Below are 13,058 nucleotides of genomic sequence, written 5' to 3'. Positions count from 1 at the left end.
TGGGACGGCCAATGGAGCCCCTATCCCTAGTGTAGCATAACAGGGATAGCTGGCACGATCAGCTATAAAAACAAGTTGAGGGGGCAGAATCCTGGGGGCATCATGGGATGTGTGTCTCTAGGGGCGGCAACAAGATCCGTCCCTAGAAAGCTCAGTACAAGGTCTCGTTTAAATAAATTTCAACAGTATATGGTTAACATGGCAGCACCTTAATCAAAAGCTAAGTCTAGTTAGTTTAAATTTATTGGTAAATCAAACTGTTAAGTTATGGATCAAAGATGAGAAATAAGAGATGAAAAAGAGAGACAAAGGGACTGATTGGTGGGCCCTGCCTGGACACCCGGTGAGGACAGAATGGAGCGTCCTACTGCCTATGGCAAGACTAACTTACATAATATTTTCTCGACTAAACATAATACATATAACTATACCGTGTTAAATTATGTTTTGATTTTTAATTGTTCAGGTAATCCGACCCGGTTGGATGAATATTCAACTTTGAGCGTAAAGAGATTCAAGAAATAGAGCTTTTATGCTTAAAACAAAAGGGACTCCCCGACACTACAAGATAAAAGGGGCACGCTTGCTCTGATTGCCTATTACCTTTTGGGCGTACAGAAAATAAAGCAAGTGGGGCTCAGTGAAAGAAAGAAAAGTAAAAGGAAGAAAGGGTTTTACTTTTTTTCATATTCTCTGTGTAGCCGAACAGTGTAGGATTATGAGAGCTCCTTCAGTAAAGCGCGACAATCCTGCAGAAGCTCTCCTTTAGTGCTGCCGCACGAAGAAAAGGAAGAAAGAAACCAGACGTGCGTTCCTTCGAATAAGGGCTGCTCGAAGAGGAGAACACGGCGTTCTTGGGTTTTTGAGAGAATTGAACACGGTGATTTTGTGCTGTGATTTTACCTCCATTTGAATTTATTTATTTATAAACATTTTCAATTTGAGGATAATTTAGGTGTAAGAAACACTCGAGTATTGAGCGATTATAACCTTGATTCTCTATTTATAGTGGAGTATTGCTGCTAGCTCTCCCTGTAAATATAAGTACCGATATTCAGATCGAACCACATTAATTTTGACATCTTTTATTGTTCCTCATTTATTTCTCTAGTTCTATCACATTGACTTAAAACACAAGATCCTAATTAGGTTCTACGTTAATTTTACAATAATTGGTATCAAAACTTGAGGATAGGATTTTCTGGATTTTGAGTTTGGGTTTTTGCTTGTTTAATTATAATCTGGAAATTCTATTGTTGTGAAAGTAAAATTTAAAAAGTTTAGTAGAAAGAACAACTTTGGGTTATGGAGAATTAAGATAGAGGCGCTATTAATAACTCAAGGTTTGTTCAAAGCATTGGAAGGCAAGGATAAGCTGCCCGAAACAATGAAAAATGCTGAAAAGGACATACTAATGAGGAAGGCAAGGAGAATAATCCTATTGAACCTATTGGATGAAGTGTTAATAGAGGTAGTCAAGGAGAAAAACTTTGCAGCGTTGTAGGCAAAACTTAGACACTCTATGTAATGAAGGGTTTAAACAATCATTTGTACATGTTGAAGAGAATGTTTCAATTTAAATATATTGAAGACACATCTATTAGATCCTACCTAGACGAGTTTAATAAACTCATGATGGATTTAAAGAATGTTGATAAGATCCTGAATAATGAAGAATAAGACATGATGTTAACAGCTTCTTAGAGTCATAGGAGTACTTTATTGATTCACTATTATAGGGACATATTACAATTACTTCGGAAGTAGTAAAGTTTTTCTTGTTCTCTAAGGAATGGTAGAAAAAATTGTGAGATGATAGTCTAGCATAAGATATAGTGTGAGAAGTGATTCGAGGTGGAGATCAACATTGAGGATCTACTAATAGCAGAAGCAAAGGAAGGTCAAAGTCACGCTAGAGAAAGCCTAAGGGACATGTGAAGTACTTGCAATGCCATGAGAAAGGCCTCATCAGGAAAGATTGTCTGAAGTTGATAAACCGAGATGACAGGCAAAATGCCACAAGCAATGTGGCAAACATTACTAAGGAGAGTATCACTGGTATAGAGGCTATCCTGTGTGTGACTACTAATTTGTCCAGAGACAAATGGGTGCTAGATTTGGAATGTTCTTATCATATAATGCCTCATGAAAATTGGTTTACTACTTACTAGACTATAAATCGTGATAGAGTTTTGATGGGGAATAATGTAGCCTACAAGGTTCTGATAATAAGGATAGTTCGGATTCGGAAGCACGATGAAGTGGTGCGCACACTAATAAATGTAAGGCATGTACCGAAGCTCAAAAATAACCTTATTTCTCTAGGAACACTAGATGACATCAGCTCTAAGTACATAACTAAAGGTGGAGTATTAAAGATCTCTCGAGATGCCATTATAGTGATGAAGGGGAAGAAAGATAATGCTTTCTATCATATATTGGGAAAGACCGCGGCAAGAGCTGCTGTAATTTCATTAGGTGAGTTAGACTTTGACTTGACTCGGTTATGACATATGTGGTAATGGCACATGAGCAAGGCGAGTACGATAATGTTGAGTAAAAGAGAATTGTTGAAGGGTTAGAAGATAGTGAAATTAAACTTATGTGAGCACTGCATCTTTGGGAAGCAATGCTAGATTAAGTTTACTACAATTATTAATTCAACCAAGCATCCTTTTGAGTACATTCATTCAAATGTCCAAGGCTTGTCTCTGATTCTTTCGAAATGAGATGCCAAAAATATGTTGAGGAAAGTATGGGTATACTTATTGAAGCACGAAGCTAATGTGTTCAATTGATTGAAGAAATTTAAGGCATTTATTGAGAAACAATCATATAAATAATCAAGTGCTTGAAAAACAATCATGGCATGGAGTTATATGGTAAAGATTTTACTGATTTTGACAAGAGATGAGGGAGCTCAATGCATTCTTTCAAGTATACAACTAGGCAATGAATTTTTGGCTGAAGCAGTGAAGGTGACATGTTACCTAGTTAATCAATCTCCATCATCTACTATAAAGTGGAAGATTTTTGAGGAAGTATGGTTTGAGAAACCTATTGATTACTTTGGATTACAAGTACTCAGATATCTTGCATATGCTCATGCAAGTGATAGGAAGCTTGAGTCAAGGGTGAAGAAGTGTATATTTTTAAGTTATACACATGGGGTGAAAGGCTATAAGCTATAGTGCACTAATCCTAGATCTCCCGATTTTCTAATCAACAAAGATGTGATCTTCAACAAGACTATAATGCCTCAACAAAGGATTCCCGAGATACAACTGGCTGATTATATAGATCACGGCGTCAATAGTGAGATGGAGCTTTGGGTGGAGACCTTGGAGATCTCGGAGGTAACACAGTTGAGACTGCATATGACATTGCAGTTCCTAAAGTTCGTGATACTGAACAACTAGTACAACCACAACACACTATAGTCGCAAGTAGATAGAGAAGACAAAGTAAACCTCTAGTACATCATGATAATACATATATTGCTCATACAATTGTAGTTGATGAGGTGAAGACATATGAGCTTTTGTCTTACTTTGAGGTGATGGCTAATTCTAAGTCGTCTTAATAGCTAAGAGTTATGAGTGAAGATATGAAATTGCCTATTGGAATTAGACATGGGAACTGGTCAAAGTACCCAAGAGCTAAAAAAATGTTGGAAACAACTGGATAAATGAAAGAAGAGCATTCTCGGTATTAAGGTAGCAAGATACAAAGCGAGACTTGTTGCAAAAGGGTGCACACAACAGGAGGGCACCAACTAAAATAAGGTGTTCTCTCTTGTGGTAAGACACACTTCTATTTGTGTTTCACTTACCTTACTTGTTGTATAGGATCTTGAGCTAAAGAAACTTAATGTGAAAATGTCATTTCTTCACAATGAGTTGAAGGAGTGGATTTATATGAGGCAGCCATAAGGATTTGTTATTTTAGGTAAGGAATACCATATTTGTTTGTTAAAGAAATATTTGTATGAGTTGAAATAATGTCCTAGACATGTTATAAGCATTTTTATGCTTTCATGGCTAGTCAGAACTGTTCAAAAAGTCATATGGATAATTGTGTTTATTTTAAGAGATTGAATTATGGGTTTTTATGAGGTAGCCATCAGGATTTGTTATTTTGGGTAAGGAAAACCATATTTGTTTGTTAAAGAAATATTTGTATGGGTTGAAACAATCTCCTAGACAATATTATAAGTATTTTGATGCTTTCATGGCAAGTCAAAACTGTTTAAAAAGTCAGATGGATAATTGTGTTTATTTTAAGAGATTGAATGGTGGATTTTTGATTTATCTGTTTTTATATGTTGATGAAATGTTGATAGTAGTTAAGAATATGTTTGATATTGATGTGTTGAAGAGGCAATTGAGTGATGAGTTTGATATGGAAGATTTAAGTGCTGCAAAATAGTGCTGCAGGAGATTTATGTATATCTCAAAAGAATATATTGAAAAGATAATGCAATGTTTTAATATGCAGTAAGCAAATTCTATGAGTACACTTTTAGTGAAACACTTTAAATTTTTTGATAAGTTATCACCGTAGATTGAGGAGAAGGAGGAGCATATGTTCCGTATTTTCTATTCTAGTGCAATGGGCAGTACTATATATGCTTTGTGGTACGCTCTATGCTTAATAATTCATAAGCTATGAGGATAGTTAGTCATTAAATGAAGGTTCAATTAAAACTTATTGGGAAGCTGTGAAGTTGACCATTAGATATTTGAAAGGGGCAATAAACATTGGTATAGTGTACAAGAAGGACATCAATGATAGTGAGACAACTAGCTATGTAGATTCGAATCGAGTCAATGACTTGGATGATTATAGGTCTTTAGCAATATATGTGTTTACACTAGCAAGTGATGCAGTGAGTTGGAAGGCATCCTTGTGGAATCACATTGCCTTGTCTTAGATTGAGGCAAAGTACATGTTGAAGGAGGCGATATGGCTATGGGTTGCTTTCAGACTTTGGGTTAGAGCAAGAAAATGTCAATATGCACTATGACAATCAATGTGCGATATATCTAGCATATAATCTAGTCTATCACGAGTGAACGAAACATATTGATATCAGGTGCCATTTCATCCACGATGTTTTCAAGAATGTAAAGGAAACATCGATTTTTTTATTATTTCTTCATGTATGTATTGATGTACATAATTAGCTTAAATAGATACACAGTTACATGATGAGGGCAAAATTGATTCCTTAAATTGAGAAAAGTATCATCAAATTGAAGAAAAAATTTAACTTTAAATTTTTTATAAAGGCGGAAGAGATCAAGTTGCTGGATATTAGGACAATATATTAGCATTCCTCTGCAAGCAGAGCACGGTTGGCTAAAGGTGAAACTTGGTCTGCAAAAATCCGATGTGATTAGAACTCATGTTTTGTGAATAGATATGCAATTTGATCTTTCTTGGAGATAAATTGAATAGTGATAATCTTAAGCCCAACTAGTTCCATGACATGATGAAATCCAACAGCAACATATTTTGTTATTTAATGGAAAATTGGATTGTAGGCATGAAACATTGCGGAAATGTTATCGCACTAAATGGTGGGTGGCATGAGGATGGGCAATGCAATTTATGTAACAGAGCATAGCCAAACTAATTCAGCTATAGTATGAGATAGACACTGATACTCAATTTCAAATGAAGAACATGCCACTGTGGTTTGCTTATTAGCACTCCAGGAAATGGGGTTGGAACTAAAGAAAATGCTGAATCCACCAACTGAAATCGATCAATGGGGTAGCTAACCCGGTCAACATCGCAATAAGCAGTGAGTTGGTGTTGGCCTAGACGAAAGTGAAAGTTGTGAGTGATTGTGCCTTTCAAATAATGCAAAATGTGTTTGATTTCCAAAAGATGATCCTTGGTAGGAGACTTTAGGAGTGAGTAAACTTGATTGATGGCAAAGAAAAATGTCAAGACATACCAAAGTAACATATGGCATCTTCTAACAAGACTTTGATAAAAGAGTGGGATCTAATAGTAGAGGGCCATCACTTTGTTCAAGTTTTTGAGACACTATAGCCATTGGGATTGGTTTATATCCATCCATATTTGCACACTTTAGAACATCCATAATATTCTTTGACTAATTAAGTTGTATGCCTTCAGAATTTACGTGTCATCCGAACACCAAGAAAATAAGAAAGAGGTTCAAAGTCCTTCATGCAGAAATGATGGCCAAGATATGAGATTAACTGTTATAACATTGAAGTATCATTGCTAGTGAGTATGATATTATCAATGCACAAAGAGGAGATTTACAAGTATATGCCCTTGGTGGAAGATGAATAGCAATGAATTGGAGTTGAACATGGTGAATCCAAAATCATAGAGTTTTGAATTAAACTTTTCATACTAGGCTCGAGGGGTTTGATGGAGGCCATAAATAGATTTCTTCATGTGACATACATGATTATGTTTGCTCGGATCAACATAGGCTGGAGGCTGGGATATGAACACCGTTTCTTGCAAATCACCATGTAAAAATGCACATTTGACATCAAATTGTTGATGTGGCCAATTGTGAAAGATTGCAATAGATAAAATAATTCGAATGGTGGTAGGTTTCACCATGAGACTAAAGGTCTCAACAAAGTCAACTCCTGACTATTGATGGAAACCCTTAGCAACGAGGCAAGCCTTATAGAGAGCAATAGAGTAGTCCGAATTTCATTGGACTTGAAATACCCATTTACAACCCCCTACGTTCATAGTAGGATCATAAGGGACTAAATACCATGTGTTGTCGTTGTTGAAGAGAGGTAAATTCTTGATCTATGACATCACACCATTGAGGATCCTTAACTACTTGGGAGAAACATGTTGGTTTAGTGATATGGTTGACAATAAGTGAAGTGAAAGTGGGTGAAAGATGTGGGAAAATGCCTTTCATTTGGTAATACTAAACTTAGACCATAAAGAATGAAAAGGAAACTTTGAAATTGTTTTTCCTTTTGTGTATTAACTGATGTACAAAAATAGATACACGATTACATAATGAAGGCAAAATTGATTCCTTAAATCGAGAAAAATATTCTCAAATTAAGAAAATACTTTTAAATTTAAAATTAGGTAGAAGAAATCAAGTTGTTGGATGTAGGACAATATGTTGTCATTGGGGAAGGGTATGATTGTTGTGAAGAACATAGCAACAATAGAAAATTCAGCAAACATGATGATTAAGTCTTTTTTTTTTTTTTAATGAAACTCAAGCTCTACTTGAGTACAATTGATGTTTGTCGAGAGTTAGTATCCCTCAAGGCATTAGAAGTGCAGTATGGATGAGGAGCACTATGTCTTGGCCTCAAACACCAAGTTTAGGTGGATAATTATTAAATTATGTCTTGAATTTGACTCGTTTATATAATTCCAAATGATTGGATAAATATTCAAGTTTGATCGCACAAAGATCAAAGTAATGGAGCTTTTTATATACTTAAAAGAAAAGGGTTACCCTGGCACTACAAGACAAAGTTGCCTATTATTTTATGGGCGTACAAAAAGAAAGCAATTGGGGCCAAATGAAAGAAAAGAAAAGGGAAAAAAAGAAGAAAGAAAATGTTTTATTTTTTCCATTTTCTTTTACGTAGCCGTACAGTATAGTATTAAAAGAGGTCCTACAAAGCGCATATAACCCTACAGTAGCTCTCCTTTAGGAGCCACCCTCGAAGAACAAGAAGAAAGAAGCCAGACATGCGTTCCTTCGAGTAAGAGCTGCTTGACGCGGAGAGCACAGCGTTCTTGAGCTTTCAGCCACACGGATATGAACACGGTGATTTTTGCTATGAGTTTTTATATCTCATTAGCTTAATATTTTGAATAAATTTATGTACAATTGAATAAGTTGGGAGGATCGGATTTGCAATCCCTTAACGATATACACGGAAATATATCAAGATTTTGCTGTGCATTTAACTTATCTATCTTGCATATTGTTGTAAGGAATAGTTAATATATAGGTGAATTCAATTGAATATGTTGATGGGATTGGATTCACTTCCTCTTGAATTGTTTTCTTAAATTTATTAAAAATTTTCCAATTCAATTCTAAACTTTTTTTTTTTTTTTTTTTTTGCTAATTCAATCATAATCATTTTGCATTTGTTTCAATATTATCCATCTGGTCAATTTTTATAGGCTGGTGCTTACATGGACATCGACTAGCGTTGGCCGTCTAGTCAATGTTAACGTGTCATTTTTTAATATATATATATATATATATATATTTATTTATTTATTTATAGATATTTTCCTTTTTTTCTTTCACTTTTTATTTTATTTTATTTTATTTCATTCTTCTTTTGGTTGGTTGGCTCATTATCGCTAGGGAGGCTAGCCCTCGCCCTTGTGTCATAGCATTGAGTGAGGTTGAGCTCACTTAGCCATGGCGAGGCTAGCCCTCGTCCTCGCCATCGTGGCATTGGGAGCTTGCCCAGCCATGGCGAGGCTTGTCCTCACTAGATCTAGGTGAGATTAGCCCTCACCCTCGTCGTTGCCGCGCTAGGCGAGCTCAAATTCGCTAGGGGTGGCTGAGGCTCACCCTTGCCATTGCCGGTGATGGCAAGCCTCCCCATGGCCGGTTAGGTCGATCTCACTAGCCCTAGTCTCTGGCCGGTCTGACGGCTAGTTAGAAGAAGGAAGGAAAAAAGATAAAAAGATAAAAAGGAAAAAATTATAATATATCTGCGTCAGTTAATGTCCACATTAGCACCAGCCGATCAAAATTAATCAGATAAATTGAATCGACACAAATGCAAAAAGTTTAGGATTTGATTGATAAAAATAAATTAAAATTAAATTAGAAAAATCACAATCGATTTAGAGTTGTTTTGGTAATTTTTTCATTGTATATGTTGTCATTCTTTCATTGTATATGTTGTCATTCCCAATAAAATACTTCAATGAAAAAGATTCGGAATAAATTACAATGCGCTGACGTCCATAACTTTTATATACTCTCTTTATATGGGGCGGCAGTTGCAGAAGTACGGTCTCAGATAGAGCCTAGTAATAACAATCTGCAGTTAAAGACAGCATGCCATCTCTCTCTCACGCGTGAATGTCTTGCTCCTCCATGTGGCAAGATACCACACAGACGCGAACGAGTGTTGGGCCACGTTCAACGGAAAATATCCTTGTCCGACGCTTAATTCATTGGGGTTTTATTCACAATTGTACCTAGAGCGGCGATTAAATGATTAATTGAGAAAACTTCACAAATTTCAATATGATGAATATCTCGTGCCACGCGTGATTAAAATTTTGGAAAGTGAACTATTTTTCGTTTAGTATATATTTAATCCCAGAGGACCGTGATCCATGTTATCATTTGTCTGTTGCATGGCGAGGACAATGCTCCCGTGTGCCAGCTGAAAGTCATCGGCATGTCGAAGATGAACAGGACATATTGGCCCAATTCCCATGATCACTTTAGTGCTTTTGTTTCAAAAGTTCCCTTTTGCAGCCACTAGTAGCTGGCCTATCATTGAAGCAACCCTTACTTGAATCGAGTGATTGCATAAACCGGATTGGAATAATTACAAATGAATCAATGTCATTTTCGTCCGCCTCGATGCAGTGGGTCCAGAAAATTTCGGTACACGAACTAGTTTCTTTGAAATGGAGAAGATTGCAACCGGCTCGAAATTCTTGCCACCTATTAAATTTTGTGGACTTTAGCATGCGCGCGGTTGACGTGATGCTATTGCGCAAACCGTGTACTAAACCATCGAGAGTGGAAGGGTTAACAGCAAAAGCATAGAGACTATTAATCTCAATTGGAGCGTGGATAAATCTAAGCAACTAAAAGTAAATCTAATTGTGGAGGACATCTCCACGATACGATTATTAATGTCTCGTTAACGTGATTACTGATCTCTTACGAGTCGATGCCTGTCGAACGTAATGGATCATTAGAGTCATGTTGAAGTAGGATGACCCATTTTTTTGGACCGCCCGCCTCGCCGCCTTGCCCAACTCCTTCGCCCTCCGCCTCCTCTCGGCGCTTTCCTCTCCTTCATCCATCAGCCTCCCGATCGCACGCTGCACGGCCTCCCTGCTCACCATCACGCCGCCCTTCTCCTCCTCCACCCACTCCACTGGCCTCCGAACCCCGATGCTCACCCCGATCCGGAGCACCTCCGCGATCTGCTTCTCGTTGTAGAACTGCTCGGCGAACATGGGCCAGGTTATCATGGGCACCCCGGCGCTCACCGCCTCGAGGGTCGAGTTCCACCCGCAGTGCGTCACGAACCCGCCGACGGACGGGTGGGAGAGGATCATCACCTGAGGGGCCCACCCCCTGATGATGAGGGCCCTCCCGGCGGTCTTATCTTCGAACCCATACTCCAAGAGCCACTTCTCTAGCTCCTGTGTGGAGTCGCCTTTCCTTATGACCCACATGAAGCAACGGCGCGAGGCCTCCAGCCCCAGGGCCAGTTCCACGAGCTGTGGGGCCGACACGTGGCAAAGACTACCAAAGCACACGTAAAGGACGGAATTCGGGTCCTTGGAGTCCAGCCAATCTTGGCACTGGTTTGGGTCAATGGAGGAGTTGTTGCCTCTGTCGAGCTTAGCCGAGCCAACCGCTGGAGAGAGCGACAGGGGCCCAATGCACCACAGTTTCTTCACGACCTTTTGATAACCTTTCACGTAATTCTTCTCTAGCTCCTCAAAGGAGTTCACCAGCACGCCGTCGGCGGAGAGCTCGGCCGCCTTGAGCTTAACCAGGAGGTTCTCCAAGTCGTCGGGGCCGTCCTTCATCATCTGTGGCATCTGGGCCTTGGTGAACTCGACCTTGTCCGGGAGGCCCGGGACGACGAACGGCTCATCATCGCCCTTGACCCTTTCCATAACCTTGGAGCGGGTGATGCTATGCGAGCACAAGAGGGTGAAGCAAGAAGTGGTATGGAACGCGATCCTCGGAAGGCCAAACTTTAGGGCGACATCAGTCGTCCAGGGAAAGCAAATGTCAGTGATGATGCAACTGGGTTTGTCCTCCATGGCTTCGAGGTGCTTCGAGATGGGCTCTTGCAGCATGTTGCTCGCATCAAAGAAGGTGGTGACGAGGTCGGACGAGGGGAGCGAGTCGATGTTCTCGCAGCCCTCGGGGAGGCCGGCCTCTTTGCATGGGAAAGGAAGAGTTAGGAAGTGGACGACTAGACCAGATGCTCGGGAATGATCCAAGACATATTTGTACCGGAGGGCGTTGAGGGGAGTCATGACGACAGTGACGGAAACGCCGTGCTCGGCGAGGCGCTTGGCCATGTCGGTGAAGGGGAGGAGGTGACTTTGGGACATGAGAGGGATGAGGAGGAAGTGAAGCTCTTGAGCTTCGGAGCCCATTTCCTCTTGTTTTCTTTACTTTTCTTCTCTCTCTCTCTCTTTTGGGGTGGGGGGTTGTGAAATGGGGAAGATGAAGAAGAGTTGATGGAGGAGGGCTCAAGGGCGGTGGTGGTGATAAGGTTCGAGCGAAGGTGGCGAGACATGGTGGTTGTGGTTCCCAAAAATTTATAGATCAGCTTTGACTATAGAGCTTCTAGAAGGAAAAAAAAAATTGTGACGTCCCGCGGCCATTTGTGGTTTTAAATATTCCATGCCTGGGAGTAGCTAGGGGTTGATAGATCGAAGGCGTTGTACAACCTCTTGATAGACCTATGCTGACTGGAAATCGAACGCCTCGGGTGCAACATATTTCGTATTCAACTAACAGACGTCTTTCAATCAAAGGGTAGTTGAGATTACTATTTTCATAATTGTGGGCGAGGTTTTATCTGATGCATGTATGAGGTATAAAGATTTTATATCCTTAAATAAATATGGTGTGAAAAAATGAATAATAAATGGGTGAATATGTTCCATGTCCCAAATTTGACCGATTAATTACTTGATGGGTTATTCTTCTGAAAATGGTTAGGAAATGAAGCCCCATTCTCGAGTACTCCTTTTTCTTCTGGTAAAAGGGATCTTGAATACTCCGACATTTGAAATGGATCTTACTAGTTTACAATAGGGAAAATGTCACAAATAGTCCCTATACTATTATCTAATGTGTGATTTGGTCCCTGAACTTTCAATCGGCTCAATTTGGTCCTTGAACTATTGATAAATATCCGATTTGGTCCCTGAACTTTCAATCAGCTCAATTTGATCCCTGAACTATTTGATAAATGTCCGATTTGGTCCATAAACTTTCGATCGACTCAATTTGATCCATGAATTATTAATAAATATTCGATTTAGTCCTTAGTTACTTTTTCCTTTTTTTTTTTATTTTTTTTCATTTTTTCATTTTTTTAATTTTTTTTTGCTTATTCTCTCTTCCCTCCGCCGGCTTCGGCGGAGGGAAGCCGGCCCGCGAGGCGGCCCTCGCCGGCGTCGAGCGAGGGAGCCCCTCGCCGGCGTCGGGTGAGGGGGCTCCTCGCAGACTGGGAGAGCGAGCCCCTCTCCCGACGCCGAGGCTGCGAGGGAGCCCTCGCCGACGCCGGCCGCGAGGGAGCCCCTCGTCGGCGTCGGGTGAGGAGCACCCCTCGCCGGATCTGCGAGGGCGGCCCTCGCCGGCGTCGAGCAAGAGGCTCCTCGCGATCCGGCGGGGAGCCCCTCCGGAGTCGGGCGAGGGAGCCCCTCGCCCGACGCCGGGTGCTCCTCGCCCGACGCCGACAAGGGGCTCCCTCGCAGCCCGGCGTCGAGCGAGGGCTCCCTCGCAGCTTGGCATCGAGCGAGGGCTCGCTCGCCAGATCTGCGAGGGAGCCCTCGCCCGACGCCGACGAGGGGCTCCCTCGCAGCCGGCCGAGCGAGGGGCTCCCTCGCGGCTTGGCATCGAGCGAGGGGCTCGCTCGCCGATCTCGCGAGGGAGCCCCTCGCCCGACGCCGGCGAGGGGCGGCGAGGAGCTCCCTCGCCCGACGCCGGGAGGGGCCCTCGCCGGATCTGCGAGGGCCCCTCGCTCGATGCCGGCGAGGGCGAGCCTCGCCGAGTCGGTCGGCGGAGGGAAGAGAGAATAAGCAAAAATTATTAAAAA

At 40.9% G+C, this 13,058-nt stretch overlaps 1 protein-coding gene across 1 annotated transcript; it reads right to left on the bottom strand.

Annotated features, from left to right (window-relative positions):
- Nucleotides 1-9,776: 9,776 nt before the first annotated feature.
- On the bottom strand, nt 9,777-11,530 carry LOC104438941 (UDP-glycosyltransferase 73C3). Its single transcript, XM_010052088.3, has one exon. It carries the CDS (start codon nt 11,383-11,385, stop codon nt 9,889-9,891), a length of 1,497 nt encoding a protein of 498 aa, XP_010050390.2. The 5' UTR covers nt 11,386-11,530; the 3' UTR covers nt 9,777-9,888.
- Nucleotides 11,531-13,058: the final 1,528 nt, after the last annotated feature.

Source organism: Eucalyptus grandis, chromosome 1, assembly GCF_016545825.1.
Source record: "Eucalyptus grandis isolate ANBG69807.140 chromosome 1, ASM1654582v1, whole genome shotgun sequence".
NCBI lineage: Eukaryota > Viridiplantae > Streptophyta > Magnoliopsida > Myrtales > Myrtaceae > Eucalyptus > Eucalyptus grandis.
Note: the sequence above shows the minus strand (reverse complement) of the source record. Positions and strands in the feature narration are given on the sequence as shown.

What these genes read in the sequence shown, in the direction of transcription:
- LOC104438941 (XM_010052088.3), bottom strand. Translation starts at nt 11,385, where the DNA reads ATGGGCTCCGAAGCTCAAGAGCTTCACTTCCTCCTCATCCCTCTCATG.